This window comes from Barbus barbus (genome assembly GCF_936440315.1).
Source record: "Barbus barbus genome assembly, chromosome: 8".
Lineage (NCBI taxonomy): Eukaryota > Metazoa > Chordata > Actinopteri > Cypriniformes > Cyprinidae > Barbus > Barbus barbus.
In genome coordinates, this window is record NC_136736.1 from 28,310,360 (window position 1) to 28,332,312 (window position 21,953).

Sequence of the window (21,953 nt, forward strand, 5' to 3'; positions counted from 1 at the left end):
CTGCTACTCACACGCACTGATGAGAGAAACCCTACTTCAGGGTTTCCAGGTTGTTGTTGTTTGTTTGTTTTTGTCAGTCGAACCTCTTCGACATAAAATATTTAGTTGAAGTACCCTCTGAGAGTTGAAGTTATTATTTCAGTAATTTAACAACACATTTGAATGTTCACGGTTCTCTGATGATGATGATAATAATTTAAAAATGTTTAATCATTTTAATTATTTTTATTATTATTAAACGTAGTAGTATGTTTTAACTATTATTTATCAAATAATTCCAAAAATAAAGACAGGAAATATATTACAGTTGTAAATTATAATAATTTAATAAGACATTTAAATGTTCATGGTTCTGTGAATAATAATAATAATAATAATAATTATTATTATTATTATTATTATTATTATAATAAAGGTTTTAATTGTGATTATTATTATTAGCAGAATATTTTATCTATTCTAAAAAATGATTCTAAAATAATAAACATTATAATAGACCAATATATTATAGTTGTAAATTACAATAATTTAACAATACATTTAGGGGTTCTTTGTGTAATAATAATAATATTTTTTATTAGTAGTAGTATTTTTAACTCTGTATTATTATTATTATTAACCGTTTTAACTATTATAAAATAATTATAAAAATATAGAAATATATTACAGTTGGTAATTATAATAATTTAACTACACATTTGAATGTTCACAGGTTCTCTGATGTTGATAATAATAATAATTATTATAGTTTTAATTGTGATTTATGAGTGATAGTAGAATATTTTAAATATTCTAAAAATTATTATAAAAAAAATAATAAACAAATTATAAAAAAACAAATATACTAGTGTTGTAATTTACAATTTCACAACATATTTGGAGTTTCTCTGATGATGATAATGATAATAATAATAATAATATAAATATTAATAATAATTTTAATTGTTGTTATTAGTGTTTTTTTAAATGTGTATAATTAGTAACTGTTTTAAGACCTATAAAATAATGATAAAATAAAGAGAAATGTGTTACTGTTCTAAATCACAAATGTACTGTAAAATAAAACTTTGATAATATTTGATAATTATATTATAATGATGAAATGCGCTGCATGCTTAACTCTAAAACATGCAGTGAATCAGACTACACGGTTATTTCATTAAATTGAGGCCTTTGATTTGACAATTGCATAATGCAGCCCCATTTATTTATTTATATATTTACATTCAATATAATTAATTAGCTTTTCATCAACTCACAAACACCCTGCAGTCTCCTCATGACCCCCATTTGGGAAAACTACTGTGTTCACTCCTTAGAGAAAATTTGCGCTAAATTTGCCAATCCGGTTTTTTGGTTTTAATATCAAAAACATCTGTGAACAATAATAAAAAAAAAAGTATACATGTACAGTTTTATAAATCATTCTATACCGTTATCCACCTGCAGCTTTTCTGCATTAAAATACAGATAGGACAGAACTCATCCTTAGATTTAAACCGTTGTACAGAGTAGTGTTTGATGCGCTATTTTTAGGACATAAACACTATAACAGTATTACTAAAGAGTAAATAATGTTAAACTCCATTCCCATTATCAGCTCTCGGGAGTTTAAGTGTTATTTATTAGGAAGGCAGAGTAAACTGTCGGGTCCATTGTCCAGGTCGCCCGCTTCTCACTGGTATGGGAGATATGTGCATTTGGCAACGGTGTAGAGACGCAGTTAAATATGAAGAGGCAGACAAAGACGTGGGCTATAAAGAGAAGCCTCTGTTCTCCCAGAAAACCAGCTCTGACCCATTCCTCGCTCGCAGTGCCCACTCGCGCCTCAAACAACAGGGCCAGTGTGCTTCCGCGACTGGCATTCTGCAGCTCGTTTCACATCGCATGTAGACACATGGTCGCAGAATACATTTCCTCACTCTCATCCTCACAGTGTCCCTTTCTCCCTCATTTTCGCCTCGCGTCAGACACGTCCACATGGTGGGGAATTAAAGGATTGTTGCTGCTGACAGTCAGACGGGCTGTTTTCCATTCATTTGATGTCGCTCGTTCATTGGATATGTTGCACAGGAAGACGTATCATGTTAAGGTTTGATCTTCACTGTCAGCTTCGCAGTTGCTTCGTGACTTTGGATTTGTTTGGCTTGCATCATGACTTTGAATGAAATTGGTTTGTGCCATCTCAAACTATGGGAACAAACACTTCAAAAGTTGTCAGTGAAAATGGTTGGTTTGGTAACGGTTAATCTATTATAAAATTTAAAAAAAAAATTGCATAATTATTTTTGCATTTGAATGTATCAATACATTCATATTGATTTGTGAAATATGGTGATAAAATAGATTTCCATTTAAAGCACATGAATTTTGAAATGCTGCTGACTTGCAAATCAATATCAAGATTTTAAGGTTTATATTATATTATATTCAGGGTTATTGTAATTGACTAAAACTAAAACAATAAAAAAAATTTTGCTTATAAAAATAAAATAAATCAACATTTCTCATTCACATTTAGTTCAACTTGATGTTCTACATGACTAAAACAGGAATAAAAATTACATAGACTTATAAAAAAAAATGTTATCTAATACAAATGATAAAACAACAAAATTACTAAAACTTCAACTAAAATTAAAATGACAGTGGAAAATACAAAAAATAAAACTAATTACAATATTTAAAAAAACTATAATACCTCAATGATACTTAAATAACACAAATTTTTATTTTATTGTATTTTATTTTAATTTATTCAATGAAAATGCGATGCAAGTGTTCCCATTTGAAATAATTTATAACATTACTATTACTGTGGCATGTTATATTTGATTAGAACAAAACATGTTCCAAAAGCACATCTTGTTAGCATGTACACAGTAGATGTAACAAGTATCAGGAGAAGTAAAAGGAACTCTTTCTTTATCTCTAATCAAATGGTGAACTGTAACTTGGATGTCTGTGATCTCTTTTAATCCTCACAGGATCTCCAGGCAGAGATTGATGCCCACCGGGAGATGTACCATTCATTAGATGAAAACGGACAGCGTATCGTATCATCTCTGGAGGGAACAGACAATGCCGTGGTGCTACAAAAACGGCTTGATGACATGGGGCATCGGTGGCATGAGTTGTGTAATAAAGTTATGAGTATAAGGTAAGACAAATTAATCATCTATATATAACCTGGGAAGAATTCACACTGAGCAGAAACGGGCTTTGAAAAATAATGTGATCATATATAAGCCCCAGGCCTGTGTAATACTATGTGCAAACCATTGCATTTATTTGACTTTAAATATAAATAAGCTGGCATATTTTTAATGCTGCTTGCAAGGCATTGCTAACAACTTAGGGTTCCCTAACATTAAATATTATGCTTTAACGTGTTATTTACCTGGATCATTTGCGTTACAGAAATGAATGATGAATTTTTACAACTATATTATTTTTATAATTATCATTTATTTTATATTTTTGTTTTAATAGTCAAAACTACTACTAATAATAATCATAATTAAAATTATGAATATTTTTTATCATTGACAAAAACCATAAACTTTCAAAAGTGTCATTATTATAATTTACAACTGCAATATAATTGTCTTATTTTTTATATTTATCATTCTTTTTTTTAAATATATTTATTTATTTGTTTTAATAGTTAGAACATACTACTACTACTACTACTACTACTACTAAGAATAATCATAATTAATATTATCAGTATTTTTTTTATAGTCATTCACTAATACCCATTAACTTTAAAGTGTCATTAAAGCTGCCGTCCGTAACTTTTGGCGCTCTAGCGGTTAATAAACAGAACTACGTGCGTGTTGCAGAAGAACATTGTAGCCGCAGCTACTTCTCTCTGTTTATGTCCAAGACGAATCACGCAGGTACCGGGCTTCTCCGCAGCGGTAACCAGTCTAAATAGTCTGAATATAAACACTTAGTATAGGTGTACCATAGTGATTCAGAACAAGCCAAAAACACAGTTTGGAAAATGGATTCATGGTGTACTCGCTGATTATATAAATTTTGAACACAAAAAAGTTATGGACTGCAGCTTTAAATTATAATTTACAACTGTAAAATATTTCTGTCTTATCTTAATAAGAATTTAATAACAATTTTTGATATAACGGTGTCAACAACGTAGCGTCATGTCGGTGTGTCTTTCACCACTCATATTTCTGGCAAATGTAAAAATCTTTGAATTTTACTTTCGAGTCTGCAATTTTTCTCTTCGCAGAATCTGTAATGCTTTCCCACAAGGTCTGAATTCATGATGTTTGAATGCAAATTTGAGTTCCATTAGTGCTAAAAAGCAACTTCTAGAACCACATTTGCCTTGGTAGAAGAAAGAGCTTGTTAAAGCTTTCCTAATGTTCATGCATATTCAAAGATTTAAAGATTTCTCGAATCTCCTCCTTTATCCAGCACTTTCTTTGTAAAATTCAGTTGCGGTCTGACAGTATGGTGCTCTCTAGTGGTGTTTGTAATTTAACACTCGACCCTTGGCAGCGTCGCATCTCACCATCCATTCGACTCCGCAGGCCCTATCTGGATGCAGGTGTGGATCAGTGGAAACACTTGCACATGTCCTTACAAGAGCTGCTCAACTGGCTGCAGCTGAAGAGGGAGGAGCTAGAAAATCAGAAGCCAGTAGGGGGCGATGTGCCAACCGTACACCAACAACTACTTACGCACAAGGTGAGTCCAGGACGCATCCTCTTCGCCCCTCACTGAAAGCATGAGGAATGACATTGGAGACGTGATTTATGCATTCTGTCTTTTGTTGCGCCCAAGTGTGATCATTATCGGAGTCTGTTCTTGTTAAATATTTAAACAGATGGAGATGATATCTTGCGTAGGAGAGGTGCAAAGTCCCTTGTCTCTTTGCATGGTTGTGCGGACCAATTAACATCTGCTGATGGCCATCAGCTGTCAGGGGCCGCTGTAAACAGGATGCGGTCGTGGAGTAGTTAGTGAGCGTGAGCGTGAGTCACTGTCACACTCTACAGGTGCAGTTAACTGGGAAGTAAACTGGCATGTGTGTAGGAGCTGCAAAGAAAGTCTCAGCAGAAATTTAATTTAAAGTTTTTGCAAACTGTTAAATAAATTGACATTGCTTTGCTGTGGCTGAGCAAACGTCTGAGACCGCAATGAAAACCTAGAATGAATTCTTCCACTCTAACTTGGAAGTAAAGTTTGAAAACAGAATTATTTATACTAAAAACAGAATATTTATATATATATATATATATATATAATAAGTATACATTTTTGTATTAAATACTGTATATGGTGTTGAACGTGTGAACCAAGATTCACAAAAGGTCGGATTTCTTTGCGTTCATTGATCCGAAGACCGTCCTGTTTCTCATTCTAAAATCATACTAGATAACTTGGTTATTAGGTTTTATTTATATTGTATTAGATTTTGTATTTTCACTTGCATTTACTGTTGTAGCACTTTGTGTATGAGAAAAGCGCATTATAAATAAAATGTATTATTATCATCATCATCAAATTTGTGGACTTCATGCAACTCAAATGCTGCTGTCATTCATGTAAAAGTGACAATTATCAATTCAACCTTTCACTCAAATCTATATGCTGAGAATATAATTAAGAATAAAATATTTTATTTCAATTAGAAAAATGCAAAGCAGAAACATTTTCACAAATAAGAAAATAATTATGATCAACTTCCTTTTATATCTTACAGAGGTTGTTATTGTAATGGTTGAGATAACGTAATTTTTAGGATTTGTTTGCTCATAACAATACAATAATGAATGAAACGTGCACACTAATAGTCATATGGGATTATTTTAGTATTATTTATATAATATTGTAGTATTCATTAAGTATTTTGATTTTACTTTTATATTTTCAATTTAATTTTAATGTTATTTTGTTGTGTTTAATAATTTCGTAATATTTCTATTTAGCTTTATTTTGAATTCGGTTTTAGTAATGTTAGTATTTAAACATTTAATTTTAAGTTCAACTTTTTCATCCTTATTTTATTTTTAATTACTAAAAAAATAATTTTGTCATTTTAGGTAACACCACTGGCATGCAATGTCTGCATTAATTTAGCACCTGGTTCTTTGAAGGAATTATGCATATTATGTAATGATGTAGAAACAGTTGATGACAGTTTTTATTGCATGGAAACGTGCCCAGAAAAATGGCTGAAAGATCTGAGCAGTAAAATTTTCACACAAGGATCACTAGAAAATGTACACAAACATTGGTAACAGTACTGTGTTAATTGCATCCTGCTGTATTGATATTTGTGAATCCAGTGCATTCTATAATGAGCTCCTATTTACATAGAAAGTAGGCATGCTTGCCCAGGAAGGAATGACAATGGATTAATTTAAATATGCATGAGGCGTCACTATACCAGCACAAATAGCACCTGGTTAAGTGTGACTGCAGGGGGTGTACAGTATGTGTATAAGATGCAAGTTTTCACATATGTGCTAAAGTTGCAGAAATATTCACCCCTCCTTGTGACATACAGTACTGTTGATAGCAAGTCTCCATGCTTTCATAGGGCTTCAGAAGAGAATTGGGTGCCAAAGAACCAGTAATCAATGGAACACTCGACAATGCTAAAACCTTCCTCGCCGAGATGCCTCGTGAGGGTCTGAAACAGAGGCCTGGACAAAAGGGTATAAAATCTGTCCTTACACATATGCCCAATACAAAAAATTCCAGCTGCTACAGCCTATATTATACTTATTGTGTGCCGCCCAGATGTAAGTCCTGAGGAGAGGGTTCAAAATGTGGGCCGCATATTGCGTAAAGAAGTGGAGGATGTAACGGTGCGATGGAAGAATCTGGGTGCAGCTGCCGTTGACTGGCAGCAACAGCTGGAACTGGCCATGGAGAGGCTGATGGAGCTCCAGGATGCCCAGGATCAGCTAGACTTCAAGCTACGGCAGGCTGAGACCGTGAAGAATTCTTGGAAGCCTGTTGGGGACCTGCTCATAGATGATTTGCAAAACCACATAGACAGAGTGAAGGTTGGTGTCCTCTCATAGTACGTTATAAGGGATGAGATGTTTTGGACATGTTCCGTGGCAATACCATGGTATTATTTGAAGCACCTTGGAGTAACACGTTTATACCATGGTATATATATTTATTATATACATTTAGCATTTTTGCCAAAAGGCATCAAGATTTGATGTATTTTTCCAGGCGTTCCAGGAGGAGATAGCTCCCATCCAGGATAATGTAAATCAGGTGAACCAACTGGCTTTCACATTTAGACCACCTGACATTCAGCTCTCTCCAGACAACCTGAGCAGAATTGATGATCTTAACATGAGATGGAGGCTCCTGCAGGTATCCATCCTTGTTCTTCTTATTTAAAGTCGATGTAAATTGCTGTTTTGCAAACGTAATCTTCTGTAATATGTATTTCCAAGCAAAAGCCCATGTTTAACAAGAACTGAGGGACTTGATTTGATCCAACTGATTGACTGTCCCATACCTGAATGGAGCGATTATGCTAAAAAAATGCCTAAATAGCTATTTGGTGATTGGTTAACATTATCCAGTAGCCAACATGGTCTTAGGAACATCAGCATAAAGGACAGTTGTTTCAGATGAAAAGCAAGGCATTATATTTTGATTAAAAATTACAAAGACAAACTAGATTTCATTTGGAATAACTTGCACCCATTAACTGTTGAGAATAAAATTAGGAAAGTGAACAAACAAAGTAGTTTTGATTTCATGTTAAATGTTAAAATAACACTCATTCCAATGGACCAACTATTTATAAATCTAGTCAGGTCACAGATTAAGTTTCTGAAACAAAAAGAGTCAAAAAATACAGTTCAATATTTGATTCGTAGAAAAGTGTACATGTCAGCAATAGATGCAACAAACAGATCACAAAAATGATCTGTCCTTCAGAGATTTGACAAAGGACACAGAAAGGCATTATTTAATAAAAGGAAGTAGGACAGAAACATAAAAACAATCATGATGAAATATTCTAAAGAAAAAATGTTTTGTATAATAGGTTTCTTATAAAATAATTTTATTGTCCATTGCTGTCATTGTTTCCTTCTGTGAGTGTTGTTATTGTCAACTAAAACATTTAAAAATAATTTCCGTTAATTGAAATGCTGAAAACCTTTGAAAAGCTGTAATAAAATTAAAATAGTAGATGAAAAACTTAAATTTAGAAAAATAAAAAATAAACATTACTAAAACTGGAAAAAAATAATTAAAGCTTAACAGAATGTAAACCAATAAAAACGACAAAAATAAATATTAAATTAAAACTGAAAATATAAATTAAAACTGATACAAAATGTAATGAAAAATTAAATGCTATGTATAAATTATACTAAAATTAGAGTATTTAGAGCTATTAATTCTAGTCCCTCTTTTCTGTCTGTTCTGTGGTTTTTAGATCTCCATCGAGGAACATCTGACCCAGCTGACCACAGCCTATAAGGACTTGGGGCCCCAGTCTCAGACTTTCTTACATGGTGAGTGGGTTTTTATTGTTCTGTTTCGCAATATTATGATTATTGAAATGTCATAACATTGTACTTATATACTAATCCTGTGTATTTAGTTGTCAAGTCAGTTACTGTACATAAAATGTGTCATGTACCAAATGAAGAAGTGTTTGCATAGAAATTAAGGTAACATGAATGGGTTTTCTTTTCTGCACACAGCGTCTGTTGAAAGCCCTCTTGAACGCTCTACTTCGCCCAACAATGTTCCCTACTATATCAAGTAAGTCTTCCCAAACTCAGCCCACATGTTGATGTCAGACACATTCAAGGTCCACACTGAATTAACAAACTGAATTTCAACACTATGAAAGCTCCCAGACTAAGAAATATATCACAGCTGGCGGCAGACTACCAAAGAAAAGTGATTTTCCTTGACCTTTTTTCCGAACAGAGATATCACCCTGGAAAATTTGTGCAGAATAATCTGAGATGATAAATTAGGCTCTGCCAATGCATGTAGCAGCATGCATCACATCTAGCTGAGAACTTCTGCGCACAGATGACTTGAGTGAGCAAGTTTCACAAATACTGTGCTTCATATTAAACCAGGAAGTTTGGCAGTTTCCATTTAAATGTCCAATACTTTACATAAAAGTGCAAATACAAATGTTGCATTCATACCGATAACCAATCATATATTTTTGCTCTTTGTAATAAGTGATACATAAATGTGTGTGTTGTTACAAAACTAAACAGTATACGAGTAAAATGTCAACCCTGGTGACTGTAAGATTTTGCTATTAGCATTTTATTTTAATATTAGTTTTTTTATTTTTTTTTATTCCTGCAATGTAGAAATGCTTTTCAAAGTTTCTATAATGGATTTCATGTCAAAGCAATCTTATCCAAGGTCAAAAATATACAGTACCTATAAATATACAATACATGTTAAATTGCCAATGTATAAAACCATGTATATTATTTGACCCTAGGTCAGTCGTGAGTTATTAAGTGAAGCATTTTTTCCCTAAAATAGTACCTGTGAGAAAATGTTGTGCTAGTGGCTTACAAATGGTGATAGCAAGTTTTACATCAAAATGCAGGATATTACAGAATGTTAAAAGGTTCTGGATTTTAACCCAGATGGCTGATTTATGAAAATGTGAATAATGTTTCGCAAAATAAGGCCTTAGTGAATTGTTCAAACTGTTCAATATACCCCCTGACATGCAGAGCTTAGCACATTTTTTAGAAGTTATGTTCCACAGCTATATGATATAGATGCTTCTTGTTTCCGTAGATAGTATAGCAGACATCCTGCAATATAATTATGAGTATTACTTTCACTTCTATCTCATTTTTCTTTGCCTAGAGGAAAACTTAAAGCGGCGCAGCTCATCCCACTTGTCTTGCTTACAAGTTGCAAAAACCTCATATATACATACAATAATGTTCAAAAGTTTAGGATCAGTAAGATTTTTTAAAGAAATTAATAGTTTTATTCATCAAAGTTGCATTAAATTGATCAAAAGTGACAGTGGTTCATAATCTTGCAAAAGATTTCTGTTTCAAATAAAAGCTGTTCTGTTGAACTTTCTACTCATAAAAGAATATTGAAAAAAATCTATCACTGTTTTCACCAAAAAATTAGGCAGCACAACTGTTTTCAAGATTGATAATAATGAGAAATGTTTCTTGAGCATCAAATCAGCATATTAGAATGATTTCTGAAGGATCATGTGATATCAAAATACAAAAGTGATTCTAAATTATAAAAATATTTCACAATATTACTGTATTTTTGATAATATAAATGCAGTCTTGGTGAGCATAAGAGACTTGCATAGGCTTCTAATAAGAGTCATTCCAGTATAGCGATTTCATCACTTGTGTGGCCTAAAACCATCCTCAGACGTGGTCATGTGATTATGTGGTTAACTGGTGTCTTCATTTTCCTGAGCCAGTTATGCCAGGCTTTCTCTATAAAAGATTAATTAGAAACTACCAAGCTGAACCCCCCAGCATGGAATGCATGTTATTACTCACTCGCTTGGCATACAGTATTTCATTTAATCTTTAAAGTATGTACACAACCTTCATATAAATTCAGGGCTGCATTTATGCTCATGGCAGTGCATGAATCTAACTTCAAGTAGCAGAGAACTGACTCTTAATGATGCTGTCATAGATTATGAATGTCATTAATGCTGGTCAAGCGGAGCAGTACTTGCAGTCAGATGGCACTAGAATTTGTTATTTCCAGCCTATTGCATATGATAAGCTGCAAGACAATAAAGGGGATCGCTTTATAATAACTTTCATTAATAAGTGATCAACAAACATTAATGCTTAACAGGTCAGTAGTTCACTCATTTATATGAAATATACATATGAATCCAAGTTTCATGACATTTATACATGTACAGTAGTGATCTAATGTTCGTTAATGTCAGTAATGAAAGTTATTATAAAAGTGTTATCCAATGAAATATTTTACCCATAAACTTTTTATAGGCTTTTTACTCATAAACTTCATGAACTCCATCCCATCCAATACATTAAGCAAACTAAGCAAATTATGGCATATTATGTGGATCACAATTTATTTCGAATTTATGCAAAATGTAAGCCTGATAAAATGAGATTCCGGCACTGTAGCACCAGCTTTTGTCAGAGAATAAATAACCCATCTAGCCCTCCGCAACAAGACAGTAAATACTGATCATTTCCACACTGAGTGGTTGTGTCTCAAATGCCTGAAATTCATTTTTAAATCATATATGTTTGAATATTGGATCCAGACTTTTATTTATTTCACAAACACCATTTGATTCAAGAATTTTGACCATAAGCCAACTGTTATTTTTATTTATTTATTGCCATTTGAGTTGTTTTTTTGTTTTCGTATTATTGGTGCAGTTTTTTTTTTTTTTTTTACGTTCAGACGTCTGATCTGAGCATTATGGAAATCATCAGAACGTTCAAATATTTAATTCAAGCATTTTTCACGATTACTGGAGAAATTAAGCCGTTGATTAGGCATTTTTTAACAAGTTCAGACGTTAAGTTTGCAGGAGTGTTCAAACGTTGCATTGAACAATTCGGCAAATCACAGTTGCGTTCGAACGCGAATTTATTGTTTTTAGCGTAATAGAGCCATTAGAACATTCCATTAAAGCATTTTAAGAATCATTTTTGTTGCGAACGTTCGACAGTCTGATTCGCCAAACATTCCATTCAATTAAATTTTCAATTCATATTGCTTTATTGGCATGACATACTTGGATACATATTGCCAAAGCATTGTACATAGCAGAATAAAAACAAAAATATATAATATATATCCATAAATAAAACAAATGTAAAATACATCTATATATATTTATGATACTACTATATACATTAATGATACTACTAATGCAGATGTGTTCACTCGTTACTTCTTAGTTTGTGGCATTTATAAATATGTTGTGCTACCAAAGAGGAAGCAGGTCCTTCACTGAGTAATATTCTTAATTTGTCATTTTCATGGAGTGACTGGAACTCAGGAATAATCTGCTGTATTTGACTGTACAGTGCGTCTCTTAAGGACGTGTATTTGTCACAGTGGAGCAGAAAGTGTTCCCCCGTCTCAACTGATCCAGATCTACATTCCTTACAGATTCGCTCTTCTTTAGGTAACCACGTCTTTTTATGTCGTCCTCTTTCTATGGCCAGCTGGTGATCACTCAGTCTGTACTTCGTCAGTAAATGTCTGTGAGTTATATTCCTGACTGAGAGATAATCAGCCAGACTGTACTCTCTATTGAGTTTCCGATAACATTGGAGACGACTTTGGTCTTTGGTTTGTTCTTTCCAATGCTGTATGTATGTCTCCTTCTCTTCATCATTTCTTTGATTCTTCCAGGTTTTTCAGGGTTGGTGATAATTGAGTGCTTTGTTAGTCAGATCTGACACCAATACACAAAGATGACTTTTTTGGGCACTCATTTTTTGTGTTTGTAGTGCTTTAAAATACAGAGAATCTTCAGAACTAGAGTTTAAGTGGATCCAGAACTTTAAAACTCTTTTTTTAATGATTAGATTTATGAGGAGACAGCCTAACTGCGCTCTGCAGGTGTTATTAGGTGTGTTTCTGTGCACATGAAGGATGCTTCTGCAGAACTCTACATGCAGAGCTTCTAAAGGGTGTTTGTGCCAATCTTTATGGCTGTAGTTACTCGTTGGGCCCCAGATCTCGCTTCCATACAGGGCAATAGGCAGTATGACACTATCAAAAATCTTTGTCCAGATTCTGATGGGGATGTCTATTTTGTTCGTATGGCGTGCAGTGCCCTGCGGGCTTTTACAAGTAATGCTTTTATTGCCAAATTGAAATTTCCAGTGGGAGTTAAAACCAGACCAAGATAATTATATTGTAAAGCATGCTGAAGTGTGGCGTTGTTTAAAGTAAATATATGTTTATGTTCTAGATTTCTGTTTTTTTTCTGAAATATCATTATCTTAGTTTTTTGGATGTTGACTTCTAAGTTCCAATCAAGGCAGTATTTAGTTCAAATGTCAAGGTTGTTCTGGAGACCTTCTGGTGTTTTAGATAGAATTAGCAAGTCGTCTGCATACAGTAAATATTTGACTTCTGTGTCGAATAATTGTAGTCCTGGACTGTCTGATTGGTCCAGTAGATCTGCCAGTTCATTGATATATATGTTAAATAAAGTGGGGCTGAGGCAGCAGCCCTGTCTCACTCCTCGCTGTTGAGAAAAATAGTCTGTCCTTTGCTGACCAATTTTTACTGCACATTTATTTTGGTTATACATGTTTTTAATTAAGTCATATATTTTACCCCCTATGCCACTTTGAATGATTTTTTAAAACAATCCATTATGCCAAATGGAGTCAAAAGCCTTCTTAAAATCTATGAAGCATGCAAATATTTTCCCTCTTTCTTTAGGTGAACATGTTGATTTATTAATGTGTGTCGTGTGTGAATATGGTCAGTGGTTCGATGTTTAGGGAGGAAGCCAATTTGAGATTTGCTGATGACATTGTGCTGCTTTAAGAAAGATGAAATCCGAGAGTTGATTATAGAGCAAAATACTTTTGCCAAATTACTGGTTACACATATCCCTCTGTAGTTATTAGGATCTGTTTTGTCTCCACGTTTAAAGATGGGAGAGATGAGTCCTGTGTTCCAGACCTCAGGAAAAACGCCTGAATTCAAAGTCAAATTGAAAAGTTTGAGTAATGCAATCTGAAGTTCAGGAGAGCTGTTTTTAAGCATCTCATTTTTTATGTTGTCAGGGCCACAGGATTTCTTACATTTGAGGGATTTCAGTTTTCCACTAAGTTCTTGTTGGGTTATTGGATAATCAAGTGGATTTTGGTTGTTTTTGATGCATGATTCAAGAGCATTACATTTTTCAAGGACTTTTAACTGGTTGGGATTATTCAGAGGGTCAGTTTGTGTATACAGCTTCTCAAAATAATCTTTCCAAATTTGACCATCTTGTATGGCTAGTTTTTGTGGCTTTGTATTGTTTAGACTGTTCCAAGTGCTCCAGAACTGACCCTGATCAATTGTGTTTTCCATCTTCTGAAGTGTGTTGTTATAATAATCCAATTTCTTCTGTCTCGGTGCGTTTTTGAATTGTTTCAGAAGTTCTGAGTGCTTTAAGCGTAGTTCTGAGTTGACTAGATCTTTCTGTTTTTGATTTGAAATTAATCAGCGCTTGTCTTATTGTTTTACAATCACGGTCAAACCACTTTTCAGAAGGTTTTTGTTTAGCTCTATTTTTGTGTTTATATGTGGTAGTTTTATTTAAATTAGCCTTTTTTGCTATATTTTCAAAAAATATCATTAATATGTTTAATTGCTAAGTTTATTCCTTTTCCAATTATTATAATATGTTGAATTGTTAAACAGTGTTATGGAATTGAGTATTTCATTTGACTTCAATACTTTAATATATGTTTCAGCAGCATTATGTTTTGAGCTTATGTAGATGAATTGGCTTTTTCTGGATCTCTCTTGATTTGATGTTTTCACCTTCATTCGCTTTTCTTTTTTTTTTTTGCATCGTAGACTTTTAACCGAGCATTTTGACAATTACTAGGCAAACGTTTTAAGTTTTTTTCGACCATTTGATTTGAGCTTTTTCCGTTTTATTGGTTCGATTTTAATTTTTTCTTCATAGGCACAATCAAACGTTTGATTGCATTATGGAAATCATCAGAACTTTCAGATGTTTTATTCGAGCATTTTCAGCATCAATCGCGAGTTTAAACAGTTAATTGAGCATTTTTAGCAGCATTTAAAGTTCAGACGTTCACTTGAGCATTACAAGAGCGTTCCAACATTGCACGAACAATTAATCGAATCAAACAGGCGAGTTTGAACGTGGACTCGATTATAGCCGCGTTACATTCCAGCACTTTTAGGAATCTATTTCGTTGGATTCCGATATTTAAACGGTTTCCACGGCGACACCCTAAAATGCGGTCTAGGTAGGTGGCATGCTAGGTTTTGAGGCACAGCCTGTAAGTGAGCGAGAGAGAGAGCAAGCGAGAGTTAGAGGGGGAAGGGAGCTGGAGGAAAAGCTCCGCCTCGTCTGAGCCGCTCTGGCTGAGGGAGATCGCAGGGAAGTCGGATGCTTTTTCCCCTGTAGAGAGGGAACACCGCGGAGGTGATTCGCCCCAAACAACATCGAGCCATAGGGATTTAAAAAATACACTCGTTGGATTCGCCGATTACCGAGAGGCGAGATGAGGGAGAACTTGAGAAAGTAAGTGCAATGCAAACCCGAATAAATGTCGGCTCGTGCAAGTAGAGGACGCCGAGGAGTTTTGCATTCGTCCATCTGCCGTATAGCCGCTGCTTCTTTGCCTAGTTTTCTTTACAGCTAAGCAGGTGCTTGTTCGGTTTTTCCGTGGAGCCAGCGCAGCCGGGGATGTCCTCGTCTTTTTAGGGACATGCCCGTTCAGCGCTTGATTTGTTTATTTTTCCAATGCCAAACACATCGATAGTTCCTGATGTTCCTGCTGTGCCCTTCTTGCAGCATGTAGACTCATAAACCTAACGCGGCGTTCATATTGTCATGTATGTTTTTGAGCTGTATTTGATTGGAAATCCGTATGCTGATAACGAGGCTTGGCCTTACAGACTCCTCCATATTCGTGCGCTTACCATAAGTTAGCGTTATGCCACACAGAAGATCACTGTTTTGGTTTTAACCACATACTTACGGCTGCGTTTGCATTCAACCATAACCAAGAGCCACAATTAGAGGTGTCTGCGTGTGTGTGTGTGGGTACCCTGTGCTGTTAGATGCATGCATGCATGTAGGTGGGCATTCCTCCTCCTTGTCCAAACCCACAATACTGCTGTACTTCCGCTCATGCACCGCTTTGAGATGTGCAGGTATGGAGATCTCAGTGGGAAAATTACCATCAGGCCATTGGCATGCTCTACCGAGACTACCTGAACCTAGAGGGCGCTGCCAGATACTGACTGGGTATCAAAGCCTAGAGAGCTGCCTGTGGTGCCCACAAATTGTGTATTTTAGGGGTTTTCAAACTTTTTGATGTCAAAGATTACCCATTCCTAAAATATGAAGATGGATAGGCCAACATATTATGATGTGTACAGAACCTTATTATAATTCTTCGGAAGAAATATTAAGCATGATAAAGACAACATTTTTCTTAATACTTTAAGAAATCTGAATGGATTCTAGTGCTTTTATTCAGAGATGTTTTAAATTGACCTAAAGTGACAGTAAGGTTTTTGCGTTGTTTAATGCTGTTCTTTTCAACATTCCATTCATCAAAGAATCACAGTTTCCGCTGAAATATTAAGTAGCATCAGCATTAGAATGATTTCTGAATGATCACATGACACTGAAGACCGGAGAATTGCTGCTGAAACTTCAGCTTTGCCATTACAGGAATAAATTGCATTTTAAAACATGAAAACCATTATTTTATTTCACAATTTTACCGTTTTTATTGATTTTTTTTATTAAAAAATGCAGGCTTAATAGTGAGCATAAGATTTTTATTCAACAAAAACACCTTGCCTACCCCAAACTTTTGATTTGTGGTGTATTATGTAGCCTAATATGTGCATGTTATATTTCTCTATATTGAGTTGACAGCTTATTTTGTATTAATTCTAAAACCTGAAGAGACACATTTTTTCGTTTCAATTCAAATTTATTTGTATGGCACTTTTTTACAAATACTATTCCAAAGCAGGCAATCTAGATTTATTAATTTATTTGTGCACATTGCAAGGAAGGAAAGAAACTTTTGTTGTCATAACAAATCTGCATGTAGTTTTTGTTCCTTTCTTTTTAAAGAGGCTGTGAGTGGAATAAAATAATTGTGATATGCATGGCATCAAACAATGCAGGACATTTATGATGCATTCAGAAGGCCATTCACACATGAGTTCAAGTCTGACGGCATTCACATTTCATGTGTTTCCTTAAAATCCGCTGACATGATTCCATGATTGAGTTTAAGAGACTAGAAGGCTTGCATTAATGGCTATAATGGGTAGTAAACCTATACAGTGTATTACTAAAAAAATACAAGTTTACCAGGTTTAAATATTGCTATCAGTATAGCAATATGTGTATTAGAAATATCATCTATATTGTATCCTTAACGAAAATGGCGTCAAAGTCCCATGGTATTGGTATTACTATGGTACTTTTTTTAGTTGTCCAATTGTGAAAGTGATTCAACGCCATAATGTCTGCATTTCAGAGACACTGATGTTTTCTGCAGCCTTAAAAAAAAAAAAATCCTTTCATTTTGACCTCTTTGACTTTTTCCAACAACAGCAAAAAATCTTCTGGAAAAACAATGCTTGGAAGTTCACTTTCATCTCATTTTTGTTGATGGTTGGAACCCCAGTCTGTGTTTCTTCCTACTAAGAACACTTTAGGGTCTGGGTATAATGTGTATTAGTTTTGAAGTTTCTCAACCTTATTAGAATTCTGCAGAGCTGCTCGGCTGGCTTAAACCCCAAATCACAAAAACATCCCGGCCCATAGCAACACTTCAAAACAAGGCATTTCAGTAGTGTAAATTGCATTTCCACTAATGGATTCATTTAGAGCCCTTGTAACAAAACAGGCACTGTTGTGAATGTAGAAATCTAAACTCTCTTCTTTTATGATTCAAACAAAGACGACTCAGTACAATAACTCAGATACTCAAAACTACTCCCATGGTCAGAAGTAGAATCTAAACTATTTATTTATGGGAAATATCAGATAAAGTGATTATGAGTTGCAAGACAAGTTTTTGGCAGAAATGAGCTTTTGACACTAAGTTCCATCAGTTTTAAATGTTTTTAGTCACTGCCAAATGCACATGCAACAGGAATTTTTCTCATAGGCATCATTCACTCAAAAATGAAAGATCTGTAATTTCTCACCCTCATGTTGTTCCAAACCTGTGGAACTTTTTTCCATGGAACACAAAAGGGATGTTTTTGAAGAGCGTTCTGGTCATTATTTTCAATATAGTGAAAGTGAAATAGAAATGGAGGCTCTAAAGTCACTAAACAGCATAATTGTATCCTAGAAGTGGTTTTTATGATACGTTCTTGCTGCCTTTTGTTTATGTAAAGTCCCCATTTTTCATTTACTTCCATTGTACTGAAAATAATAGCCAGGCGAGGGTGTTCTTTTAAATTCACCTTCTGTCTTCCACAAAACAACGCAAGTAACAACATGAGGATGTGTAAATGACTGATTGTAAGTGTACTAGCCTTTTAAAGGAGAGATGTTATCATTGACAGCACGTCTGAACTATAGTTAGTATGTTTTTAGCCAGTGTCATGATAATCCTGCATTAATGGATTTATTAAATGCGTTCTAGTGGCAGTTGAAGATGAAGAATATAACTTAGCTATTCTTAAGTTTGAACACTACACAGGTTTATTGTTTGACGTAAAATGACTCAAGGCCTTGTCTTAATCTGTATTACCCTAGATGGGTGACACTGTCTCTCGCACTAAATATGTGTCATAAACACATTAATGGATGTTGTATAGCCTTTATAGCCTTTTGGTATTTATTATAAAGTAAGTTTTTTCAAACACAGGTACTGTTTATTGTATTTCATGATGTTTTTGCTTGCAGTCACCAGACCCAAACAACATGTTGGGACCACCCAAAGATGGCAGAACTGTACCAGTCTTTAGGTAGGCCTGATTCAGATCTGATCTGCATGTAGTACGGTTGGATATGGCTGAATATTAATAGTATATTCATCATTATTTTTTTATTACTGATGCCACACAAAACCATTAATGGAGATCTTCATGTGGTATTTTATTGTATATTAAAATGTTTTAGTAATTACTCAGCAAGGATATAATAAGTGTATATTTAACATTTTCATGTTTATTCTTGGCAACGGTGGCTGTAAAATAATGGTTCATGTAAAATCACGTTTATATATAAATATATTGGTATGTAAATATACATAAAATTGAAAGGCTGAACAATATTTCCCAGCTCTAATATGACATCACCCACATTTGCTGTTTTTGAATCTATGTGGTAGTGTAATTGCCCTTGAATAAAATGTCAGGTTGTTAGACGAAACATTTTTGATCAATGGATTTAAAATGGAGAAACTAATTGGATGAAACTAGCTTGATGTTTCTGCTGCCTGTTTTTCAGAACCCAAAAAATAAGATCAAAATTAGAAATTGTCAAATTCAGAGATGAGAGGTTTGACTGTGACAGTAATGAAATGTTGCATGATCAGTTTGCTAAAATTAACATTTGTCCCTCAACAGCGGATCTCAACAACGTACGGTTCTCGGCATACAGGACGGCAATGAAGCTCAGACGAATGCAGAAAGCTCTCTGCTGTAAGTCCACAACATTTTTATATTGATTGCTCTTTGCAATCACACAATACTGTTAAGCTTTTTTTTCCAGTTTGAACATTCAGTAGCATTTTATTTTAGGGTCTCTAGTTGCTTATTAGCATGCATATTACTAGAATAATAGCCATTTATTAATAGTAATTAAGCACATATTAATGCATTATTCTACATGACCTTATTCTACATCCTTAATCCTACCCAATACCTAAACTTAACAACTACCTTACTAACTATTAATAGCAGCAAATCAAGAATTTATTGAGGGAAAAGTCGTAGTCTAAGTGTTCCTTATTCTAAAGTGTGAACGAACATTCATCCTACAGATGAGAGTAAGCTAAAATATTCCTTCTTTTGTCTAAAACCAAGGAACAGCATAGCAACACTAGCCGCTCAGAACACTTTCACAACTTTTGCTTTTTTTTCTGTGCACAGTGGATCTTCTGGGGATGTCTGCAGCCTGTGATGCCTTTGAGCAGCACAATCTGAAACAGAACGAGCAATTCATGGACATCATGCAAGTGATCAACTGTCTGACCAGCATCTACGACCGTCTAGAGCAGCAGCACAGCAGCCTGTTTAACGTGCCTCTGTGTGTGGACATGTGTCTCAACTGGCTGCTCAACGTTTACGATACGTACGTTCAACCATTTTTTTTTTTTTATTGTTTGTGTGTTTAAAATGTTAAAGCAATAGCTCAAATTAAAATTTTGTCATCATTTACTCTCCCTCATGTCATTCCAAATCATGACATGCTGTCTTCAGTGGAAAGTAAACAGATACATTTTGAAGAATGTCCTTGCTGCACTGCATCAGAAAAAGCTTATTTATGTCCTGTGATTGAAAGAAGGTCATGTGGGTTTGTAACAAAATGAGGGTGAGTAAATGATGACAGAATTTTAAATTTGGGGTGAACTAATCCATTACATCTTTGAACATATGAGTCAGAGAGTATCAGTTGGAGTTGAAGTCAGTTCTCAGCATGTATCTTAGTAGGATCACACTGAGCCATAAATCATGCAGTGTTTGTACATGGAGGTGGTAGATTCCACAGAAGACCCCCGTCTGTCCCCTAGAGTAAACTGAGAGAAAAAACACTGGAGGTCTTTTCATTCTACGTCTGCTTTTTGCCTAGATTGTCTTGCAAAGCAATGTTATTTAAAGAAGATGGGGAGTTGACATGGTATCTGTGGGTCCTTAAAAACTCTTAAAGGGGTCATATGACGTTGCTAAAAAGAACATTATTTTGTGTATTTGGTGTAATGTGTTTATGCGGTTTAAGATAAAAAAAAACACATTATTTTCCAGATACTGTACATTATTGTTGCTCCTCTATGCCCCGCCTTTCTGAAATGCGTCGATTTTTACAAAGCTCATCGTTCTGAGAAGTGAGGCGTGCTCTGATTGGCCAGCTACTCAGTGCATTGTGATTGGCCGAATACGTGTGACGTATAAACATTACCATGTCTGCATTTGTGATCGGACAAACAACAAGCACTACTCTACACTACTCAAAACTCGCATTTGAATCATCAGTGGCAAATTCTTTAAATAAGAAAATGTACTTACTGGCTGTGAGTCAGAAGCACCAGACTGTCCTTGCAAAGTTGGAATTGCCCTACTTTATAGAAACAGCCTTTGTGCAAGCCAGCATTGTAGGCTACTCTTCCAGGTTCTGCACACACTAATATTTGGGTTGAACTGTTCTGGAACAGTGTTGTAAATACAACTTAACCACTGATTTCTAGTTGTGTCCTCTTTTGGAAGCCCAAACAAAGTACTTTTGCTTTCACAACGAAACACAGCGTCTCCAGGACACGGCGCCGGCGTCAGCAACAATACTACAGCAAGAATAAAAATCACGCCCTCTTTCTTTGCGTATACATTTGGGCGGTGTTTTGCAGATGTTCCCACACCGTGATGTAGACATGTGGGGGCGTGTTTAAATGAGCTATTTTAGGAGAGCGTGGTCGAGTCGTAACTTTTATAAAGAATATCTCTTTGAGTTTGAGACTTTAGTCTTTGCAACTTCAGGGATCTTATCTATGCACAAACAGCTTGTAACACTCTTGAAATCGCATCATATGACCTCTTTAAATACACTCTCAAAATGCCGGGTTAAATACAACCCAGTGCTGGGTAAATATTGGACAGAACACATGCCGGGTGGTTTTCAACCAACAATTGGGTTAAATGTTTAACCCAACCTTCTGGGCAGTAACCCAACTGCTGGGTCTAAACAACCCAATCGCTGGGTTCGTCCATATTTTACCCAGCGCATGGTTCTATTTAACCCAGCATCTTTTAGAGTGTAGAGTTTGATTGAATTTAAAGCCTTAAAAAGTCTTAAACATCTTAAATGGTTTAACAAACTAGTTGTCATTTTAAGAGGTCTTAACTTTGGGGACAAAAATGTGATTGTTAAATAAAAGAAAAGCCACGATTTAATGTTTCAAAGTCAAAAATGTGTCGCTATTCTGCAGGCTCACGGTTTCAGAGTAGTTTTCCATCAATAAATACAGTGCATTTATGCAACT

General features: G+C 34.8%; 1 protein-coding gene across 3 annotated transcripts in view; it reads left to right on the plus strand.

The window, feature by feature from the left end:
• LOC306874038 (dystrophin-like) overlaps positions 1 to 21,953 on the plus strand; it is a 111,365-nt gene that overhangs the window by 58,075 nt on the left and 31,337 nt on the right. Inside the window, exons 55-64 of one of the 3 annotated variants that reach the window (XM_079423751.1) lie at positions 2,988 to 3,160; positions 4,563 to 4,719; positions 6,578 to 6,695; positions 6,781 to 7,049; positions 7,228 to 7,374; positions 8,456 to 8,534; positions 8,727 to 8,787; positions 18,662 to 18,723; positions 19,327 to 19,401; positions 19,852 to 20,053. In XM_079423751.1, coding sequence (XP_079279877.1) covers positions 2,988 to 3,160; positions 4,563 to 4,719; positions 6,578 to 6,695; positions 6,781 to 7,049; positions 7,228 to 7,374; positions 8,456 to 8,534; positions 8,727 to 8,787; positions 18,662 to 18,723; positions 19,327 to 19,401; positions 19,852 to 20,053 — 1,343 coding nt within the window. Of the gene's footprint in view, positions 1 to 2,987; positions 3,161 to 4,562; positions 4,720 to 6,577; positions 6,696 to 6,780; positions 7,050 to 7,227; positions 7,375 to 8,455; positions 8,535 to 8,726; positions 8,788 to 15,034; positions 15,290 to 18,661; positions 18,724 to 19,326; positions 19,402 to 19,851; positions 20,054 to 21,953 lie in introns of those variants that run through there. The other 2 variants (XM_079423752.1, XM_079423753.1) reach the window with 2 other exon arrangements.